The sequence below is a fragment of the Dreissena polymorpha genome, chromosome 16 (genome assembly GCF_020536995.1).
Source record: "Dreissena polymorpha isolate Duluth1 chromosome 16, UMN_Dpol_1.0, whole genome shotgun sequence".
Lineage (NCBI taxonomy): Eukaryota > Metazoa > Mollusca > Bivalvia > Myida > Dreissenidae > Dreissena > Dreissena polymorpha.
Window position 1 is genome coordinate 21126140 of NC_068370.1, and position 24428 is coordinate 21150567.

Here is a 24428-nt window from a genome sequence, read left to right on the forward strand (position 1 = left end):
AAAGTCACCAGATCAAATCGTACGAAAACTTGTTACCACTTGAGAAACGTTAGTCGCACTGGGCCAACCAACTACGTACACTAATTTTATAAGCAAATTAATCAAAATTGGTATACAAATACAAACGTGTGTGCTTTTTTCTTACACCGTTATCATATATATTACAAACAAAATCTTGTTAACGTTTTGCAGTTTGATGCCAACGTTAAAATGGTCGTTGATTGGATTCTGCAAACGAAAGGTCATTTGACCGCTGTAACCACAACTCCCGACATGTATGGAGACGATGACCTGCATTTCTTCTTAGACATGGATTTGGGGATCTTAGGAGCGGACCGGACAAGTACGGCGATATGCCCTACACATTAAATCAATGTCATTTGTATTTGAGATAACACGTAGTATGCAGATATTGCTTTCGATGTCTTATTTTATCGTGATTTAACGATGCTGGTATTAACTTAATGAAGGAAGCATGGTACATTGGTTTGCTTCCTCGCTTCGGTCTTCTTTCTGATCACTAGATAAATTTCCGTTTTCAGTAATTTTATTTCATTCCGCTTGCATCCGCCGTTCACACATATTTTGGAAAATGCTTGAGTTATAGTTCGAAAAAAAAATATTTCTCTGTATGATTATTGAGGTTTTAGCTATGAATTATCTTCGATTTGCATTTAAGCTGTTTCTGTACTCTGACTCTTTTGAGTGCAACGGTTCAAAAGCAGACAAATAATCTAAAGTGTTTAGTCATATCGCTCTATTAAGCTAATAGTCTACCGATCGCCATTGAAAACGTTCATAAACACGGCTTTCTGCGCATTTTTAGCACACTTTCAATTAGCCTGTTAGCTGTTTAACCCAGCGTTATACCTTGGCTTACATTTGTAAGCTTCCAATAAAATATGGAAAAAATGCCAGTAGGCCTGAAACTTTTAGACATAGAAAGCGTCAAATCTACAAACATTTACATTAATAGGTAACTGAATTGACTTTCTATTTTGTGATGTATGAACAAAAATACACAAGTGCGTTTTGCATTGAAAAGGCTTGATGGATACAACAGTTTCACACTCGACTCTCGTAATCAATACAGTTTGCCCCTTTATATTGATATATATTTATATTGTTATCGCCTGAGCGTTCTCATAATAAGTAATTACTACTATATTGCATTCTGTGAACTAGCATATTTTAGATAGTATTGCTGTTCCCTATCGTGCTATTCGTTTGAACCGAAATAGTTTAGTATTGTTTTCGAAATTTACTGTTAAACATGTAAACAAGTATTACGTTTTAAACAAGCCATCGTTCTATCAGTGGAATAGGAACCTCAATTTAATGCCTTGCATTCCATTCGGCAAGGTATCAAGGTCAGCTCGTGTTAACGTGAACTGGAATTTTATTTTAGATACATCATAATTGAAGTTAATCGGCTAAATCATTATGATATGTCAATAATAGATTAATAATGTGTTATAAACAATTCCTTGATAGGAACTATGTTTGATAAATTTAATACGAATTATTACACCATATTGGCCAATTTATTTTGCATGAGCGCGATGATTACCGATACCATAAATATTCGAATCAAATAACAATGTCCGTCAAACCACTAAAACAGGTCTGTTCACAGAACGCGCGTATAATTGTGTCAAATATGTTTGAATGATTAGCGTGTGGCCGGTTTACCTATTTTTATGCCCCCCTTCGAAGAAGAGGGGGTATATTGTTTTGCACATGTCGGTCGGTCCGTCGGTCGGTCGGTCCGTCGGTCCGTCGACCAGATGGTTTCCGGATTATAACTCAAGAACGCTTAGGTCTAGGATCATGAAACTTCATAGGTACATTGATCATGACTGGCAGATGACCCCTATTGATTTTCAGGTCATTAGGTCAAAGGTCAAGGGCACAGTGACTCGAAATAGTAAAATGGTTTCCGGATGATAACTCAAGAATGCTTAGGCCTAGGGTCATGAAACTTCTTAGGTACATTGATCATGACTGGCAGATGACCCCTATTCATTTTCAGGTCACTAGGTCAAAGGTCAAGGTCACAGTGACTCGAAATAGTAAAATGGTTTCCGGATAATAACTCAAGAATGCTTACGCCTTGGATCATGAAACTTCATAGGAACATTGCTCATGACTGGCAGATGACCCCTATTGATTTTCAGGTCACTAGGTCAAAGGTCAGGGTCACAGTGACTCGAAACAGTAAAATGGTTTCCGGATGATAACTCAAGAATGCTTACGCCTATGATCATGAAACTTCATAGGAACATTGATCATGACTGGCAGATGACCCCTATTCATTTTCAGGTCGCTAGGTCAAAGGTCAATGTCACAGTGACTCGAAACAGTAAAATGGTTTCCTGATGATAACTCAAGAATAATTAGGCCTAGGATCATGAAACTTCATAGGTACATTGATCATGACTGGCAGATGACCCCTATTGATTTTCAGGTCACTAGGTCAAAGGTCAAGGTTACGGTGACAAAAAACGTATTCACACAATGGCTGCCACTAATACTGACAGCCCATATGGGGGGCATGCATGTTTTACAAACAGCCCTTGTTACATTTCATTTCCATTTGTCTTTTGTATTCCTGTTTTGTATGTTTTGATATATGATCAATAATATCTTATAATGCGAAATACGCTAAGAAATATAGCACAACACACCGTAATTATGCACCGTGTGATGCATCTAAGAACTGCGCAGAAAAAGTCATTCGCTATCTTAAATCTCATTGTTATAACTCTCTATCCTTCACCAACACCAATAACCATGAACGTCTTACACTTAAAAAAAGATATATCAAGTGTTTGTTTCTTTATTCGATATATCGTAAATTGACATTTCTGTTCCGTTTATCCGATGGGAAAATATAGTTCTGAAAATGATTGATCCTTGACAAATTTAATGATCTATCAAATGGATCTGAAAATGTACGGCATTTGATATATCTATAGTTTCTTTTGAAGCAGATTCCACTCTTTGTGTCCAAGAGTTTACGTGTATATAGTATATTTTTCATATGTTTTTAACCTAGAGTCATGCATGTTTTTCAAACAGCTATTGTACAATCATCTCTCGTGCTACAAATATTTCGCAGGATATATGGAGTACGCCGCAGATATAAGAAAAGAATATTGCCACGTGCCAGACGGTGTGTTTCATCGCAGGCGGATAGAGGTTTGGATATAGTGTTTTTATTGGATTAAATGCCCAGTTTAAGTGGATCAATACAGAGGAGTCTATATTAGCTATTTTTTCTTCAAGAAGGTTTTTTACGAAGGTCATGACAATGCATTGTGTGTACTGGCTTCGTTTATTCTAGTTCTTGGAGCGTTTCTTGGAGCGAAAAAACGTTTACAACACACTTTACTTCCGTTCCTTGTACGAAGCTGCTGCTAGGAGCAACATTGATGCTGAAATAAAACTACTTAAGCGGGAGACCAACACTGTTACAAATACCGAGTAGAAAGAACTTTTTGAAAACACCGTTCAAGTGCTAAAGATGATCGCAACGATGTGTGAACAAGTCGGTAATAGCATGCAAGTGAAAATGACGAGTGAAGTATGCTATAGCAATCGAACCACATGCATATGCTTCGAGGCAGAAAAAGTGAATAACATAAAATTATTTGTTTGCCTCGAATTTTTTATAGTAAAGGATAAAATTAAGCGATTCTGATTCAATCTGCATAATGATATTATCAACTTGATTTTATATATACTTATGGTTATTCAAGTAACCGCGTTTTACTACATATATGTCGTTTTCTGCTCATCATTAATTTACATTAATTCAGACAATAAAAGTGTGCTCAGTACACCTTCATTGCGCAAGTTAAACATATAGAACGATAAGTTAACACTAAATTTTAATTAACTATTTTGAAAATAAGAGTGTTCAAAAGTTAAGTATTTCGTCATTATTTATGAGGTGTAGGTCAAACACCTTTTTATTAAATCATATGTTGGACATTATTATTAACACGAATGTGGTGGTTTACATACAAAATAAAGTGGTTACAATAAAAGCACATTATTCTTTTGCACACTAGATGATAAATTCAATATTCAACGATGCAGACAACTGAAGTGTTTTGTTTTCTATTTCCAAACCAAGCCACTTTACTTGGAGCCTGTAAGTCCGTCACATATAGAACAGTACACGGAACAACACATAACACACATCGCATACAAGTAGGTTACTACATTGGAAGCTATCGTGAATTGAACTCCAAGAATTAAGAAAAATGTAGTGAATATTTGAATTATTTCTTTATACATTAAATGTCCAAGCATATTATGTGAGTTATAAAACGCGATTACAATTATACGAGTATGTATAAAACATATTTAAATTAACGAGTTATATGAAACAATGAACGTTTCCATTTGACCATGAGGCACTGTTTCTTGTTTGCTTCTTTAAACTATTAACCACTCAGCCTGAAATTATTTTGTTCGTGGGTGACATGTCGCAGGCGACGGTATACCGATACAAACTGTTGCATTTCAAAGCTAAATAATGTTCCAATAACGGATTGAAAATCTTTATGATTGAATCCTTAAAATGCGCAAACATGGTCAACATGCATTAACGTATTGACAAACATTCTGGGTTCCATGTTTATCTTCGCCAGTTGTTGCATAAGATAATATGCTTCGATTCAAGTCAGTAAATCGACTGTTAGCCTCATCGTTATTTCTAAATAAAATTCTCATCTGAGTCTTCTCGGCAATCGACATAGTATTTTCGTTTTATTTAAATGCTTAAACTCTCTATCTGTGCACTTGTGCTAGTCGTATATGTAGACCTGTTTGCTGTAGCAGCACACGAACATGGGTCTTTTAAAACATTATTCAAAGTTTGTTTTAAAAGCATACCCGTCTTACAGTCACTAATATAGATGTCATTATCAAGTGCTCCGCTTGTTTCGATCTTGTAACAACCGCCATCTAGATTGTCCTTATCCGAGCAGACATATCTTTGGTAACTATTTACATCCCCTTGGGGTTCTGATTGATTCGATACATTTCCACTGTGTTCGGTGTTTGGAAGGGTAATATTCGACATCTGTTCTGGATGTTTGACATATTCTGTGTATACTGCGCCAGTATGTTTATCTTCATCCATGACTGCACGATGGTAAGCCGTTGCAAAACTATTGTCTCTGATTGTTGAAGAAGGTTTTGACAGAACAGCGACACACTTTTCATTGCGAGATGACCCCTGATCAATAGCAACTGCAAACGTGTATGATGGTGTTGATTTCAAACAAACGTGTTGTTCATATTTCAAAGGGCATTGCTCGTTCCATATTGCACTTCCAGCAATCTCTGGATCTCTTTCAGGAGTACCTTTACTCGTGTAACAGCAAACCGTACTGTCTTCATTCAAACAAAAACACGCTCCGTCTTGAGCCGTTTCCACATTCGTACCAGTCAATGAATGATTTAAGTTATTTGATGCTTTCAGCTTGATCTGTAATGACATATATTGTTTTGATTTATTACATATTCATGTGTTTTATGTACGACTATGCACATGTTAGAATTATAAAGTCAATTGTGCGCGCAACATAGGTGAAGACTATTTCGTTTTAACTGTTAAATATAAGCGCGTTTACCATTAATGAAGACTTTTCATCTTGTTGTTCCAACCCATCTTCTTCAGCTGATGAACACGAATCAAAGTTCCTCGGACGGGGAATACAAGGTAAGTGGATTGGATGTTCAAGTCTGTCTTCAACATTTCCATTTTCGTCGTCTCTCCAAATCGAATCGATGTTCGCCTAAAATAAAAGACTCATTTTAACTTCATGTAGTCATCATAGATTTTTTTAGAATCAAATATATTGCAACAAAATAAATTAAAGAACATGATGAAACAAATATATTCTCACATGTGTGAGAGACATGATTATGTTTTGTTATGCTATTACAAATATTGGGCCGTCATACGATGTTATTATTTTTATGTTAAAGGATATATGCTATCCGATTAAAATTTACCTCAAACGAAGGTCTTGCACAGTTATCGTGAGTGTTTGTTGTGATAGCATGGTTAGGCATGTCATTACACGCTACCGTGCTGTAATCGCCATTGTAGGCAGGTTGACAACGTTTGGAATTCAGTGAATGAGTGTTGTCTCCCACTAGTTGAACAGAAGTTTCGCACGACTGACAAAGCAAACTTTCGTCTGAGCAGTCGTCCACTAGTGTTGTGTTCGAATCAGTCTGGAATATATATAAAACAATCATACAGTGGAATGCATAAAACAATCTTATTATACTTAATGGCGATTAAACACTTATGGGCTTATGCAAAACCGCCTAGACCTACGTTTAAGAAGATTTTAATCGCGCTGATTTTCAAATTATTTCAATATATAAGATTGAAAGAGAAAGATTTTTCAATCTCCAAATAAGAATAATACACAAATCAACAACAATCTTAACACCACTACAAATAAAAATTAACAATAACCTCAATTTCTGTCGAAACAGTGCCGTTATCCGATGAAGGTGTGGAGTCTGTAGATATGCCCCTTTGGATCTTTGAATGAGTCCCTGTCTCGTTATCACATATAAGACGTCTGTATTCGTCATTACTCATTATTGGATGACGAGATTTGGTGTATTGCAAACCATCTTTACCTGAATATAATGTTGACATGTTTTCTGGTTGTTCACAAACTGGAAAAGATTAATATGATGAAAACATGTATCTTTTAAAGAATCAATTGTATTGAATATTGGAATAACTTAGTAAATATAATATTTCAAAGCATGTTTGGAAATTACAATGAGTCATACAAAAAATACAATATATTGTATTTTATTTTTGAATTACAATTAGTCGAAATTATCGATACTGAATAAGAAACTATACAACATTACACATGTTTTTTTTATTAAATTTGATTGCATAAACCTCTCACCTGTTTGCCATCCCAAGTGACTCTAAAATATCGAAATAGAAAAAAGTCATTAATGTGGTCTGGATTTTGTTGTATTATGGGATAATGCTTACATATATATTGGATTTCACACAATCACTGATATTTCTTAAGTTTCACTTACATGTTTATGGATATTTTCTGTTTTTGTAATATACAATACGTGCATAAGCAAGGGTCAAATGCGATCTTTCTTAAAGTGATACGCTCTCTTTTAATATGCACACGCCCCTTTCTCAAAGATAAAGTTACACTGGGTCTTAAATTGGAAGTTTGATGTCATCAATATAAATCACATGTCGGCCATGCTATATCTTCATACATGGCTATTCACGCCATCGTACTAAATTGATCGTTATTTAATAAGTTTGTCTAAAAAAATGCATAATACTTACTGTTGTGATGTCCGTTTTTCTTTTCACATAGTTCTTTATCTCTCGCAAGGCTTTCCGTATCCTGAAATATAATAGCTTTACTAAGTTTTATACAATAGTACATTGAACAGCATAGCACAACATATAAGAAAGAAGTAAGAAGGAAAACATTGAAATTTACATGATTTTTGACATAATACGCCATACAAGTAAAATACTGTGTCATTATTACACTGCATTTTTATTTCTGGATGATTTTGTTATGTTGCCGCATATCGAACAAAGTTCTGTATACATGAACAACGATGGTTTTATGATCTTTGAACAAACATTTATCCGGCACATTTATGTAAGTTTTCAATTAAACTATCTGTTCTCGTCAACTTACAGACAGCCCATTAAAAGTACGAACATTCCCACAATAAATGCTCCAACAATGCCAACCAACAGTGACGATATGGACTCTGAAAACATAATACAATAATACAATAATGACATTTATGTTGTTGATATAAGCCCTTCACATAATGTTAGGGACTGGGTGTTCCTAAAGTTGAATATGTTCTTATCGTTATGAATAGATATATAGCAATATTAGTAAACAAATATTTATATTTACTATATTGAACAGATATACTTATTTACTATACTTTGGTAAAATAGTCTTAATCAAGCGAAAACAAAAACAATATATACAATGACTTAATACGATTTGATTTTGAAATTATTATGCGCTTAAGCTACCTTCGGGAAGCTGCAGAACAAACGGTTGCCCGTACAATCCTGACCCTACGTGGTTAACTCCTCGTACGCACACAACATACGTTGCTCCTGACTTTAATTGAGCTATGGTTATTTCTGACTTCAAGTAATTTGCTGTATAATTAGCTGGTGTTTTTTCTGTAAATAATAAACCATACATGGATTTCAACACAGTTTTAACAATTCATATGCTTTAGTTTTTCAAAAAGTCTGTCTGAGTTCAACAAGTATATGCTGAGGGTATGTTTGTTGTTAAATGCGACATATTAAACATATATACTGGCGCCAAAGCTTTTTTTTGTTCTTACAGTTAGAATTTTAGGAGCTTTGTTCTATGATGATATCAATATGACTTGCTCACTGAACACGGTACGAAGACTGATTCTAACATCGATACTGACCTAAAGGACAAGCCGAACCAAGGGTGGTAACTTCGCTGTAAATCACTTGAAATGCGCTAGGTTTACCCCCTTGATTAACCTGTGGGAACTCGTGATTCAATATCTTGACCGTCATCGATGTCTTGGCATCCGTAGATATTGAAACTTGGTAATTTAGCTGTGCCGGTACTGCAAGTCATTGAATATTATTTCGATGGCATTCATATGCTACACAGTTTGTATTGGTAAATAACCGTCAATTTTTTTCAACAAGGTATTTGCACTGCCAATTAATGCAATTGAACAGAAAACTGATAGCATGCTTTTGTTCACGAATATAATGACAGTTGTATTTGAACATAATCACTACTGTTCTTATTTAAATAACACTAAATAAAGGAGTTCATACAAAATATCAATTTCATTCTGCATTGAAAAGTTTATTTTTAGCCTATTGATTGTTGCATGTTTTGTCTTATTATATCATCTCGTAAATTATTCATGAAATACAATGTGAACAATTTTACTTGCAAACGAGTTATTATCTTGACGTGAGCTCATGGCTTATTTAAAGCCAGCCTCATTTTTTAATTATTCAACTTTGCGATGTAGCCAATGAAGTAATTACTATTCGTCATAACGCACACCAAACCGTTTATTTGTGCACAAGTACAGAATAACTTACAAGCATTGTAGTTTCCATAGCGATATTTGTCCCACACCATGCCCCCAGTACCATTACTGGTTGCTATGGAGACAGCATAGCGCATGCCTGATGGGTCACCAGTATTGTAAAGGTGATGGACCGAGTAGTTACAAAGTCCGTCTATTGTGTCATTCCTCTCCCAATATAAAGTCTGAAACAAGTTGTGATACAACAAACCTAAGTTAAACTATATTTACAATACGTTGACTGCAGTTTTTTTTTCTATTTCAGCTATTCAAAAAGAGGAAATATTAACTTGCTGCTGTTAAATTGTAACGGTTTTTTATTGGTTGATCGAAAATGGAAAGGTTGCTTTAATACACACATTTTATTTGATTTGAATGTTTTAAATAACACAAGTATTTAAAAAGTCAATTTGTATGAGATAAAATCGACAAGCCCGTCATCAAACGTTTTTCGAATATATAATAAGAAACTATGATTAGGTTCTAACGGAAATTGTGTATAAACATGGACATTTGCAAGCACGTTAAAAGTCGCACATAAAAAAATCAATTTCAACGAACGTCATGATTAATATTTATTAATAAAATAATAAACATACACTCTATTTGAAACAGCACAAAACAAATTTCAAAATTAGTGTGTGCAGTCTATTTGTAATAAAGACAAATTCGCCAAGCCTGTGATAAAACGTATGCGGAAAACTAATATGAAACAATTATTGAATATTATTGGAATTAAAATATATATATATACAAGGGTGCATGTATAAACGTTGCAACTCTTTCTAAACGTATCTTTACTTTCAAACTAGAGCTTTGTCACAGACTTGACGAATACCCCCACATGCCGCATTGACACAGACTATTTTGCACGTTGTCTTCACACAAAAAACAGCGGACACCATGCTCAATGTTTAAAACGCATTAAGTGACCCCGTGACCTGGTTTTTGACCCTGCATTGCCCATGTTCGAACTTGACCTACACTTCATCAAGATACAACTTCTAACCAAGTGTGGTGAAGACCAGATGAAAACTACTTAGAGTTAGAGAGCAGACACCATGCTGAAAGTGTAAAACGTACTTAGTGACCGAGTGACCTAGTTTTTGACCCGGCATGACCCATATTCGAACTTGACCTAGACATCATTTAGATACAAATTCTGACCAAGTTTGGTGAAGATCGGATGAAAACTACTTAAATTAGAGAGCAGACACCATGCTCAATGTTTAAAACGCAATAAGTGACCCCATGACCTAGTTTTTGACCTGCCATGATCCATGTTCGAACTTGGCCTAGACATCATCTAGATACAACTTCTGACCAAGTTTGGTGAAGATTGGATGAAAACTACTTGAATTAGAGAGCGGACAACATGCTGAATGTTTAAAACGCATTAAGTGACCCCGTGACCTAGTTTTTCACTCTGCAAGGCCCATGTTCGCACTTGGCCTAGACATCATCTAGATACAACGTCTGACCAAGTTTGGTGAAGATCGGATGAAAACTACTTGAATTAGAGAGCGGACACGGACCGACAGACCGACCGACAGACAAGCTCACTCCTATATACCCCCCTAAACTTCGTTTAGTGGGGGTATAATGAAGAGGTATTTTATACTTATCAAAAATAATATAGCATACAAACCTCACAATTAGGAATATCATCACTTTCTCTGTGGGATTTGCACCAGTAATATGTGACGTTGGAGATGGCATTACAAAGGTCACTTGGTGGTGACCATTCCAATATTACGCCCTCAATCGCTTCCTGAACAATCACAACATCTACTCGAGCTCTGGATACTAAAAATACAGATGTCGATTTATGTTATAGATAAAAAAATATATCACTTCCTTAATACGTTTCACAAATGTGATTTGTTTACCAGTCAGAACACATCGTAAACGTCTTGCAAACCCAACTTTGCATAGAAATAGACGCATTGTTTATGTGAAGATGCAATCCTTAAAATTCACTCATTTCGTAAATTAATAAAAACAATAATCAATTGTGTATTCCCCTTAATCCGTCGTGTAGTCACGTTTTCATAAGACACTTTGAAACATAATGGGGTTGTACCTCTCTTCCAAGGCCCCCACGTCACGTTAGAAGATATAGGAGATTCACCACCAACATCGTTGACCATCCGCACATTCACAAAGTAATCGCCTAATCTGTTCAAACACGTTGTTAAGAACGGTGTCATCGACGTGCTTGTTGTTATAGTTTTCGAGCTTTTTATGTAAAAACTTATCTTGTAGCTATCGTTCTTTCCCCGCAAGTATTTGACGTGGGGATTCTAAAAAAGCACGTCAGTGTGAAAATCTAAGATAGAAAGCACTTTGAATTAAGGTATACGTGTAAATGTAAAACACGTGCTGATGACTTACTTACGAAACTTTAATGCATAATTTTCTCGCTATTTTATCAGCATCTGCGTCATCAGAGGACTCTCTTATTTGCAGCATGCTAGACTTTGTTCACGGCGACAGATCGTTAGGCATAAATAACACATGGATAAACACGGATAGCTGAGCGATATCAATTACAACCTACTTAAAAATAACTACATTAATTACTGTTTAATTGTTTTAACCTATATTCGTAAAGTGCTAGTTTTATTGCTCCATTTCAATGTTCTTTTCCACATTTACCTTCCAGTAGAATGTCACATTAACAAAGTCCTTCGCACAGCTTTGCCCGACCTCGTTCACAACAAAGCCCCCATCTGCCATAGTTGGAGCCTCTGTCGGAGCTACAACAGGCCAACGCGGTATTAGTGTACTTATAAAAGTAAGGTGCATTCAATGTCAACATTAAGTATTGTTGCAGACCTTTAAGATATTAATTCTACTTCTGGAAAGAAAAAATATATAAACTGCTTCCATTTATTGCTATAGAATCACTTGTTGATATGCTGTTTCACTAAACAAAAATAGGGATCTGAACACTTTAAGTTTATAATGAAAATTTGTATATTCATGTTGATGCCAATCATTATGTCTTGTTTCATACGTGTCACCACCCTATTTACCTGTGGCAGAAGTGCTGACGGTAACCACCCTATTTACCTCTGGCAGGAGTATTGACTGTTAGCACAACTGTCACTGTACCCTATTTACCTGTGGCAGGAGTGCTGACTGTCACCACCCTATTTACCTCTGGCAGGAGTGCTGACTGTCACCACCCTACTTACCTCTGGCAGGAGTGCTGACTGTTAGCACAACTGTCACTGTACCCTTTTTTCCTGTGGCAGGAGTGCTGCCTGTCACCACCCTATTTACCTCTGGCAGGAGTGCTGACTGTCACCACCCTATTTACCTCTGGCAGGAGTGCTGACTGTTAGCAAAACTGTCACTGTACCCTATTTACCTGTGGCAGGAGTGCTGACTGTCACCACCCTATTTACCTGTGGCAGGGGTGCTGACTGTCACTGTACCCTAATTACCTCTGTAAGGTGTGCTGACTGTTACTGTACCCTATTTACCTGTGGCAGGAGTTCTGACTGTCACCTATTTACCCCTAGCAAGGGTGCTGACTGTCACTGTACCCTATTTACCTCTGTCAGGTGTGCTGATTGTCAATGTACCCTATTTACCCCTAGCAAGAGTACTGCCTGTCACTGTACCCTATTTACCCCTAGCAGGGGTGCTGACTTTCACTGTACCCTATTTACCCCTAGCAGAAGTTCTGACTGTCACTGTACCCTATTTACCCCTAGCAGGAGTGCTGACTGCCACTGTACCCTATTTACCCCTAGCAGGAGTGCTGACTGCCACTGAACCCTATTTACCACTAGCAGGAGTACTGACTGTCACTGTACCCTATTTACCCCTAGCAGGAGTGCTGACTGTCACTGTACGCTATTTACCTCTGGAAGAAATGCTGACTGTCACTGTACCCTATTTACCTCTGTCAGGTGTGCTGACTGTCACTGTACTTTTTTTACCTCTGGCAGGAGTGCTAACTGTCACCACCCTATTTACCTCTGGCAGAAGTGCTGACTGTCACCACCCTATTTACCTGTGGCAGAAGTGCTGACCGTCACCACCCTACGTACCTCTGGCAGGATTGCTGTCTGTCACTGTACCATATTTACCTCTGACAGAATTACTGAATGTCACTGTACCCTATTTACCTGTGGCAGGAGTGCTGACTGTCACCACCCTATTTACCTGTGACAGGAGTGCTGACTGTCAATGTACCCTATTTACATCTGACAGGAGTGCTGTCACTGTACCCTATTTACCTGTGGCAGGAGTGCTGACTGTCACCGCCCTATTTACCTGTGACAGGAGTGCTGACTGTCTATGTACCTTATTTACATCTGGCAGGAGTGCTGTCACTGTACCCAATTTACCTGTAGCAGGAGTGCTGAATGTCACCACCCTATTTACCTCTGGCAGGAGTGTTGTCATTGTACCATATTTACCTGTGGCAGGAGTGTGCTGACTGTAACCACCCTATTTACCTATGGCAGGGGTGCTGACTGTCACTGTACCCTAATTACCTCTGGCAGGAGTGCTGTCACTGTACCCTATTTACATGTGACAGGAGTTCTGACTGTCACTGTACCCTATTTACCCCTAGCATGGGTGCTGACTGTCACTGTACCATATTAACCTCTGTCAGGTGTGCTGACTGTCACTGTACCCTATTTACCTCTGGCAGGAATGCTGACTGTCACTGTACCCTATTTACCCCTAGCAGGATTTCTGACTGTCACTGTACCCTGTTTACCCCTAGCAGGAGTGCTGACTGTTACTATACCCTATTTACCCCTAGCAGGAGTGCTGACTGTCACTGTACCCTATTTACACCTAGCAGGAGTTCTGAATGTCACTATACCCTATTTACCCCTAGCAGGAGTGCTGACTGTCACTGTAAGCTATTCACCTCTGGAAGGAATGCTGATTGTCACCTCACCCTATTTACCCCTAGCAGAAGTGCTGACTGTCACTGTACCCTATTTATCTCTGTCAGGTGTGCTGACTGTCACTGTACTTTTTTTACCCCTGGCAGGAGTGCTGACTGTCACCACCCTATTTACCTCTGGAAGGAGTGCTGACTATCACTGTACCCTATTTATTTCTGACAGGAGTACTGACTGTCACTGTACTCTATTTACCTCTGGCAGAAGTGCTGACTGTCACTGTACCCTATTTACCTGTGGTAGGAGTGCTGACTGTCACTGTACCCTATTTACCTCTGGCAGGATTGCTGTCTGTTACTTTACCATATTTACCTCTGACAGGAGTACTGACTTTCACTGTACCCTATTTACCTGTGGCAGGAGTGCTGACTGTCACCACCCTATGTACCTCTGGCAGGATTGCTGACTATCACTGTACCATATTTACCTCTGACAGGAGTACTGACTGTCACTGTACCCTATTTACCTCTGGCAGAAGTGCTGACTTTTACCACCCTATGTACCTCTGGCAGGATTGCTGACTGTCACTGTACCATATTTACCTCTGACAGGAGTACTGACTGTCACTGTACCCTATTTACCTGTGGTAGGAGTGCTGACTGTCACCACCCTATGTACCTCTGGCAGGATTGCTTACTGTCACTGTACCATATTTACCTCTGACAGGAGTACTGACTGTCACTGTACCATATTTACCTCTGGCAGAAGTGCTGACTGTCACTGTACCCTATTTCCCTGTGATAGGAGTGCTGACTGTCACCACCCTATGTACCTCTGACAGGAGTGCTGACTGTCATTGTACCCTATTCACCTCTGACAGGAGTACTGACTGTCACTGTACCATATTAACCTGTGGCAGGAGTGCTGACTGTCACCCCCCTATTTACCTGTGGCAGGAGTGCTGACTGTCACCACCCTATTTACCTCAAGCAGGACAGCTGACTGTCTTGTTACCATATTTACCTATGGCAGGGGTGCTGACTGTCACTGTACCCTATTTACCCCTACAGTAGTGCTGACGGTCACCACCCTATTTACCTCTTGCAGGATTGCTGACTGTCACTGTACCATATTTACCTCTGACAGGAGTACTGACTGTCACTGTACCATATTTACATGTGGCAGGGTAGCTGACTGTCACCACCCTATTTACCTGTGGCAGGACAGCTGACTGTCACGGTACCATATTTACCTATGGCAGGGGTGCTGACTGTCACTACCCCTTTTACCTCTGGCAGGAGTGCTTATTGTCACCACCCTATTTACCTGTGGCATTGGTGCTGAATGTCGCTGTTTCTGGGTCACTCCAGTAAAGATCTGAGGGAGCCTGTGAAGGTTTCACCTGCACAGTCACTGTGTAGTTGGCGTTTCCTAGCAACATGCTAACGTTGTTATGAAAGTCGTTTTTAGGATTGGATGAATAATTCACTGCGTGGACATAGATCTGAAGAAACAAAATCATTCAAAAGAATATAAAAAAACTAGTATGGTATTTCACAGGTGGTTAGCGTGTGGCTATGATATTAATTAGTTAAAACATCATTTTGAAAAAAAAAAATATAACGAAAAGTCATCTCTGAAAAAAATCACATTCAAACGTATATATAACAAGGTATTCAACTCAAAACGACCCGAAAACGGATGCATCGCTTTGAACAGCCAGAACTTAATTAATTGGGCAGCGAGTTGTGTATCGTGTTATTTCTTAAAATTTGACCCAGCATTTGTGGAACTATTACAATATATGTACATTTACAGAAAGGAAATTCATTTCTGCGTTGAATAAGATCAAGTTCATGGAAATCGCTGCACAATTGATGAAGTTATGGCTGTTCAGAGCGATGCACCCTGTTTTCGGATGATTTTGAGTTTGATACCTTGTTATATATATATATATATATATATATATATATATATATATATATATATATATATATATATATATATATATATATATATATATATATATATTTGATAGTGATTGTTTTTTTCAGAAAATTTGCTTTTTTATTATAATTTGATTAATTTTCATTCAAAATGATGTTTTTACTAATAAATACCATATCCACCCGCTAACCAACTGTGTGATATTTTAGAGTTTTTTTCTGATTCTGTATAACTATATATGCGATATTATTTTTCATGACTAGCTTTTTTTAACTTTGCCAGTTGAATGCCACATGTAACTTATTTTGCATATACACATTACATATTAAAGCATCATTTGCGGATCATGATAATATGATTGTGATATTATTGCTTAAAACAAAGTATGGGGTTAACAAACGATAAAACATCACTGATAAAGCACAAGTAATATAAACATTTTGGTTTACTTCAGGGCAGCTGATAAGCTTTTCTAAACGACCGACGTATGATTGTTACAACAGTCGCCCTAGCTTTCTTACCGTCCTGTTGTCCCAGACATGCCTGTCCTGTAAGTGTATGCGGAAGTCCAGAGGGTCGATGTCCGTCCTGCTCAGTTTCATCGGGCCTTTCCAATTCAACAGCAGCGACGCATTTTCAAGCTTGGCGTTAAGCGACCGCACACGATCAGGTTTCACTTAAAGTAGATCTTCGTGCATTAGACAGTAAATTAATTTAACCCGATAACATTTTTCTATTAATCTGGTTGATATGCTGTTAGTTCGGACGAATATGTACGGTATTTAGTTTTGTTAAAGAAATTATAACTTGTTATTAGTATAACATACAATGCCGTACGTATGACAGTCGTAGAAAGGGAAGGCCAAACCATTGCTCAAGCAATATCGGGTTTGTAACAAGCACGTTTATTTCTTAGAGAAATATTCGATGTGCAACTGTGAGTATAGTTAACAGTTCATATCAAATGTTAACAAATATCCGAACTGTGTGTCCACAGGTACTTGATTTTTTTTGGTCCTTAATGAGCTTATTATATATATATAAGGACCAAAAAAAATCAAGTACCTGTGTATGTGTGCATTGTTTGATTTTGTATGCTGTTGCATTGTGTTATTCAATACACCTGTGAAATCATCGTTGGATACCTTTTATCTTATTATATATATAAGGACCAAAACAAATTTTCAAGTACCTGTGTGTGTGTCAAGTTCATAGTTAATCACTTATATATAAACAAATATTACTTCATCTGTGTAGAAATCACAGTTCATCTCTGGTTAAAGAAATATTTTCATTATGTGTAGAGCACAGGGAAAAGTCTCGATTTTTACTATATACTATATATATACTAGTATATATAGTACATAGTAAAAAAATCGAGACTTTTCCCTGTGGTGTAAGGTTCAGAGTTCACCAGTCTATGTGTAACGTGTACATTAAATATCTTATCTGAACAAATATTTTAACTGTGTGTAGAATTCATAGTTCATCTCATATATGAACAAATATGCTTCCATGTTTGTAGCATTATCAGTGAATAACTGATGTAAACTAGTATTCTACCACGTGTTTAGAGTTCACATTTCATCTCTTATATGAACAAACTTTCGTACACGATACTCACAGATCTTCCTTTACAAAAACATTTTTTTGCTACAAGGCAAGTCATATAAGACGCAGAAAAAGTATCGAAACTAATTAACTAAGTCAAAGTTAGCAGACATAATCAATTCATGCTTTAAACGAGCTAACATGCGTAATTTCGCTCGTATCGGTTCTTTTATAGAACTTGCAATTATTTGTATCGACTTATACAAATTGATCAATGTAAATGCTTTTCGTAAATATGAAATATAAAAAGTCATTGTCATTAATGATATATTCATTTTGATAGAATACAATTTCTGTCACACGTCTTTACCTTAATGTGTCCGCTATCAAGTATCAAATTATGGAAATAAATAGAAGATAAAATTGTTAATACTACGTTGTGATCTTGTAAACGTGTTGAACATTTAAAGCTGGTCATTAAGCTGAATATAGTCAAATGTTACAGGTACCTTATGCGTTATTAAACCCCCATACAAAAACTTCTTAATATTTTAATCCATTTCACATAAGCACCATACCTTATTTTAAGAAACGCCTCCTGGTATATTTTATTGTTGAGCGAGTTATCTTTGTTTAAAAAAAAAACGTCAATTGTTACCTTTTTTTAATAAAATGAAACAATTTATATTTGGTAGTAATGTTTAGAGCAGCCTATGCATGAGGATACGTGTTAAAGTGTGTAATAATATTGCTGGTTAACCATATGTACGAATGATGTATAGGAAAGGAAACACCATCGATCAAGCGCACTTTAAGTGGAATTTTCAGAAATCTTTGCACTTCAATTTTGCGATGTAAAGCATTTGAATATCGGCCTCTCAAATGGATGGTAAGTTGGTTCCTTTTTCCTTGTTCCTTTGCGAATAAGGAATAAGGAACTGTTCCTTATTCCTTAGTGAAGCTTCACATATTTGATATAGGGTTTTAAAGAAAAATAAGGCATACAATTCTTAAGTAGATCAAAACAAAATAACTCGATTAAATTTACTTTATGTTTTACGTTACAAATTCGTGTTTCTTCTTCGCGCTTGCAAAGGATTTCTTGTTTTAACCGGACCGATATTTTCAAATTAAAATCCTAACTTCACATCAACAAAACCTAAATCATATAGCATTATTTAACATGTATGTGGTATAAAAGTTCAATCTTGTACATTTCAACATGTTTGTTTTTATTTATAATCCAGTTCATTTTTCGCGGCTGAATAAGAAAAAAGGAACCAGTTCCTTATTCCTTATTCAAGCCGAATAAGGAACTAGCATGTTCTTACTTGAACATCAATGAAGCAATCCAAAGTTAACCGCATATAAATGAACATCATTATATATATATATATATATATATATATATATATATATATATATATATATATATATATATATATATATATATATATATATATATATATATATATATATATACATATAGGTTGTATATCAAAAATACTAATTGCAATACATGTCTTCTTAGTTTTCAGTAATGATAATCAGGGTAATTATTCAGTTTGAATAAGGAATAAGGAACTGGTTTCTTATTCGTTATTCAAATCGAATTAGGAACTGGAATGTTCTGTCTATAAATCAAAATGAACCAACGAGACGAATAAATCAACGAAAATTCTTGTAAATGTAGGTCGGGTATAAAATATATTAATTGCAGTACATTTCTACATTGTTTTATATAATGATAGAATAGTTCCTTATTCGGTTTAAATACGGAATCTTATTCAAATCGAATAAGGAACTGGCATTTTCTTAACTAACAAATAAATTAATATGAATAAAGAGACGCATAAATCACTGTAAATGTAGGTTGGGAATAAAAAAAAATATTTATTGCAGTACATTTCTTTTTAATTCTCTTTGTAATGATAACCTGGAGCCTTTTTCGCGGCTTGACAAGGAAAACGTAGCCAGTTGCACTATCTAAAACTGTGACTGAAAACCACTGAGAACAGCGCTTTTTTATTGGTTACTTTTATGTGATCCAGCTTGGATCTCGTGTCCACATTTAAAAAAAAACACAAGCGTCAAAACAAAGACCTATAAAATACAAAATGACATGCATATAGATTTGAAGTTAAAATAAAACAATGTCATTTTGCGGTATTTACCTATAGCAGAAGTGCTCACATTCCAAGGCCGACTCCAAAACGACGTGTTTTGAGTCTCGACTTTAATACGGATAAGGTAGTGCGACGTGGCGCGGTTAAAGGTCCAGTTAGATCTTTCCATGACGCTGTCCCATGCACACGTGAACGCCGCGAGATTGCATTTCCAAGGAGGCAGCGCCGTCCAATTTTCGAATGGCTTGCTGAAAAACAGAATAACAGCATGGACGTTTAACATGGGATAAAACGATTCAACGTCAATCTTAATTAAATCAAATGAGATAACTAGTTGTTTGAAACCTAAATTATTTTATAAGCTGTGCATCTTTTAATAAAACGCATACAAATAACTCATGAATATTATGGATCTGGATCATGATCGGGACGTGCAGATTTAAAAGATTACATTTAGAGGTAGTTTTTGCTATTTTAGTCTACTAAATCACGTGTCACTTCTAGGTGGCTAGTTTCGCCTTTTGTATTGGTCTTTGGTGAGGAATATTTATATAACTTACATAATGTATCGACGTTACTAGATAATACTATGAGATTTTCAGTTTCAGAAAAGGAGGTTTTGAAAACTAAACCCTTAGAACATTTTCCCATCGAACCAATTCATGTGTTTCACGGGGCCCTTTACTATCACATGAAAGTTATAAAGATGGATACGAGGCCGTTATTAAACCGCTGGTGGTTTAGAAGACAACTACATGTATACAATATTTAATGTCAAATAACCTATAGCCATTGCGGTTTCGGAGGAAACAAAACCACTTTCAATTTGCTTTTAAAGTCTACGCCAACTATTGGGCACACATCAACGTGAGCTTTGACCGACCCTTAGGTAATGATCACCTTCTTGAGGTTGTCACATACGAAAATATTTCATCTTGAAGTAAATTAAGTAAGGAACAATGGACAGATTTTTAATTGCGGGAATGGGACCCCTGTTTACAAATCTTCAAACAATTGGTAAAATACACACACATACAATCTCAGATCTTCTTAAAATAAACCAAATACTATCCTGTTCGAAATTTAACATGTACTTGATTATTAATTTATTATACTTTTGCAATACAGATCTTTTGTAAAAGTTCTCACATACCAAATGACATACTTATACTGCGATACAGCCAAAAAACAAACTTAAGTTTAAATCATGGTGACTTTACAAGTAAATGAAGACTGCACGATTAAGACGACACAGTATTTAACCCATTTAAGCCTAGTGGACTCTCCAATCCTTCTAAATTGGATCAATTCATTTCCAAATTGGGGATGTACATTTATTTCTATATTTAGAATATTTCTTTCGGAAATTCCTTTAAGCAAACAGCGCAGACCCTGATGAGACGCCGCATCATGCGTTTGCCAAGGCCTTTTTTTCTAGATCTAGGCATAAATGGGTTAATTACCGTGCAATTAAGGATTGAACAAGACCTCACTGATGCCAACATAATTATCATATTTGTACCGCGAATAAACAAGGATAAAAGACAAGCCGATCAGTAAAACATTAACAATGAGAATTGTTTCATCTACTATAGTATAAGGAAACGCGCGTGTGTACGCGCTAATAAGTATCGATTCCACGAAAGACACGTCTGTAAATGAAGAAATAAATCAGTTGTAACCGAAACTGTGAAGTGAACTTTTTAAATCAAATGTTATCGAAACTATCAATTTATTTGTTATTTTTTGTGTTTTGTCGTTGTCTTTTAGGTGTATGTGGGGGGAGGGGTTGTACAGTGTACATTGTACATGTATATCGGCGTGAATAGTGTGCGAAAATTAAATATAGAGTATAAAAGCAAACATTTGAAAATAAATATGTATTATTTAAAAGAAGTTTTTGGTTAACATGAAATATCGTGTTCTAAATATTAAAAGCATTCATGTAATATCAACAACAATTTCGCTGGGTTTAAGTGTGAAATACGGTATGTAGTACTTCATTCTCAGTTAGTTTAATAAACGATCTTTTATTCTTGAATAAACGATATTATGTACAGAACGCATATTTTGGGAGTGGAGCTATTACCAAGTATCAAATGACGCGCTATATGGTTGTTAGGAAGATATCTGTTACGATTTTAGCGATGTTATTCAGTTTGTAGCCAGGACTATTACCTGATCGGATGATATACGAATCGATAAGATCTGAGGCGATTTTTTACGATACGATACGATCAGATTTGATGACCCAGATTGACATTTAAATAGTTGATCATGTAAATCGTGGATTATTTTTGACTGTTCGTAATTAATAAAAAAAATCAATGATTAAGCCGATTTAAAAAATGAGCCTTGTTCTGAGAAAACTGGTGTTAATGCATGTGCGTAAAGTGTCGTCCCAGATTAGCCTGTGTAGTCCGCACAGGATAATCAGGGACGACACTTTCCACCAAAATTGGATTTTTGCTAAGAAGAGACTTCATTTAAACGAAAAATGTCATTAAAGCGGAAAGTGTCGTCCCTGATTAGCCTGTGCGGACTGCACAGGCTAAACTGGGACGACACTTTACGCACATGCATTATGCCAAGTTTTCTCAGAACGCGACTCAAATTGTTTTTAAGATCCGAAAATACTCGAACCGATCAACTAAAATCACCACTAGAACTTCCTGATAAAGACTGCTAAATAAATAGCGTAAACATAATCGTTATTAAGACTTCGATTTTAATCGTGGCACACATTCTTATAGTCGTAACCGAGCATAAGCAATCGCGCTCATTTCATCGAGACGACAGTGTTAAATGATGAGTTTACGTATTTGTTTATCCAAAGACATTGGTTATTCATTACAACATTATGAACAGTTGTGATATGTCCATTTTTTGATTTTTTTTTTAGAAGTTGTGCAATTATTAATTAACTATCCCGCCATGAGTTTTCTCTACCATGTAGGTCGTGTCTTCGTGGTGGATATGGTGTCCGCATAGCGATCGAGGATTTCCTAGCTTTGATTTTTGTTCAAACTATTTTCGAAATGTTCTCATTATCTTCTTCACACAGGGTTCGACATAGGAAACGGTCCCAAATATTTTTTAATATTCTTGAGGCCTTTGGTTACATCGATTTTACATGAATACGTTTAAAATACGTAAACTGTTCGCCCGCACCTGCCTGGAGTGTGTTACAGCACTTTTACTCTTAACCTAAGTAATTGGCAAGACTCTAACAGGTTTAAATAAATGTCAGTTTCCAGGTATTTACCTGAGAGATATTCAATGTGTGTGTGGAAACCCTATCTGTCAAGTATGTTGACCATTAACCAAGCTCACATGCGCCGGAGCGGCGATATAAGCAGGATTGCTTAAATAAAAAGCCCGTGTACCAATCATGCAACCACCGCGCGTACAAGATAGCCATCATGGCAATGTGTGCAAGACTTACGTTTGATACTCCATGGTCCAGTTAACCTTTTGATCAGCGACTCCTTTACGATCTAGGGAGAAGGAGCATGTAAGATTCTGGAAGTTGTACGATATACACGTCAGATTTTCCGGCTGGTTCAGTGTCACTAAAACCATGCGTAAGTTGATTTAGTAACGACCATGGAGTTCGGAAAAGTTATATGAGCGTCAAGTCATGTGTTTCTCTGTAAGAAGTCCAGATATTTCTGTGTTTGGGCGTAATTATTATATATTATCACCAGCTTAAATATTATATATTATAATAATTATTATTATTGTTTTTATAATAATAATAATAATTATAATAATAATTATAATGATATCATCATCACCATCTTCTTCATCATTTTCATTATTGTTTTTAGTATCATTATTATTATTTATTTATTTGCATGGTGTTGTCGATAGTGTATCAAATGGCCAACAAGAATTTTATTTTTCATGGAATTCCGTCTCGGATAGTTTAAATCCTAATCGATTACACAATATCAATTTATCAATATTGTAGATATATATTAAAACTTTGACTTTTAGTTGTTATCATCATGATCATCATCGTCATCATGATCATCATCGTCATCATTATCATCATCATGATCATCTTCATGATGATGATGATGATGATGATGATCATCATCATCATCATCATCAATATCATCATCACCATCATCATCAGTATTATTAGTATAAGTAGTAGTAGAATTAGTTGTAGTAGTATCATCATTATTATCATCGTTATTATTATCATCATCGTCATTGTTTTTATTATTATTATTATTATTTAATTAAAATTCTCTTACTTGAGAGAGCAAATCTATGGTGAAGGATAAAAAGCACAATCCAAACGACAAATATCCGTGGCAGGATAGTTAATTCCATATTCCTATAATTGCGTAGTTTCACATCGTGACACATCGAATACCAAACTGGATTTGTTAACCCAGCGCATACCATACGGGCGGGTATTGAAACCTGATTCGCGTATTTTCGCAATCATATTGCGGGGACTTTGCATATCAAATTGGACTGCGGTTTATCGGTGTAATACAAAAGTGTTAGATTCACGTAATTTACTATTTTGAGCGTGTTTATAAATGACTAATTCCTGCATCAAAATTACAATTGCCTCACAAATAACAAATAGCTTTGTATTTGCAGTACGCATCGACATTTTACGACTGTTTATATATTTGCAAAAGCTTACATTTAAGTCAACAAGTTTATGAATAAGTTGAATATTGCAAATAAAAAAGATCACATAATTGACGTCTGACATGTTTATGTCTGTGTAAAT

The 24428-nt window shown here is 36.2% G+C and overlaps 2 protein-coding genes across 7 annotated transcripts in view; one reads left to right on the forward strand and one right to left on the reverse strand.

Moving 5' to 3' along the window:
• LOC127861948 (uncharacterized) overlaps positions 1-3703 on the forward strand; it is a 28464-nt gene extending 24761 nt beyond the window's left edge. For all 6 annotated transcript variants that reach the window (XM_052400718.1, XM_052400721.1, XM_052400716.1 and 3 more), the window contains 3 exons: positions 193-343; positions 3122-3201; positions 3347-3703. In XM_052400718.1, the coding sequence (XP_052256678.1) occupies positions 193-343; positions 3122-3201; positions 3347-3490 (375 nt within the window). In that variant the 3' untranslated portion in view covers positions 3491-3703. The remainder of the gene's footprint in view (positions 1-192; positions 344-3121; positions 3202-3346) is intronic.
• Positions 3704-4279: 576 nt separating this feature from the next.
• LOC127861941 (uncharacterized) lies at positions 4280-24049 on the reverse strand. Its single transcript, XM_052400696.1, has 18 exons — positions 23935-24049; positions 23115-23241; positions 19718-19917; positions 16514-16668; positions 15372-15549; positions 11827-11927; positions 11252-11471; positions 10817-10974; positions 9182-9353; positions 8518-8685; positions 8099-8254; positions 7743-7818; positions 7376-7436; positions 6963-6984; positions 6509-6717; positions 6034-6258; positions 5649-5813; positions 4280-5503 (listed from the first exon to the last, which is right to left on the reverse strand). The coding sequence occupies exons 1-18, from the start codon at positions 24047-24049 to the stop codon at positions 4784-4786; spliced, it is 3228 nt and encodes a 1075-aa protein (XP_052256656.1). The 3' UTR covers positions 4280-4783.
• Between the last annotated feature and the right edge of the window lie 379 nt (positions 24050-24428).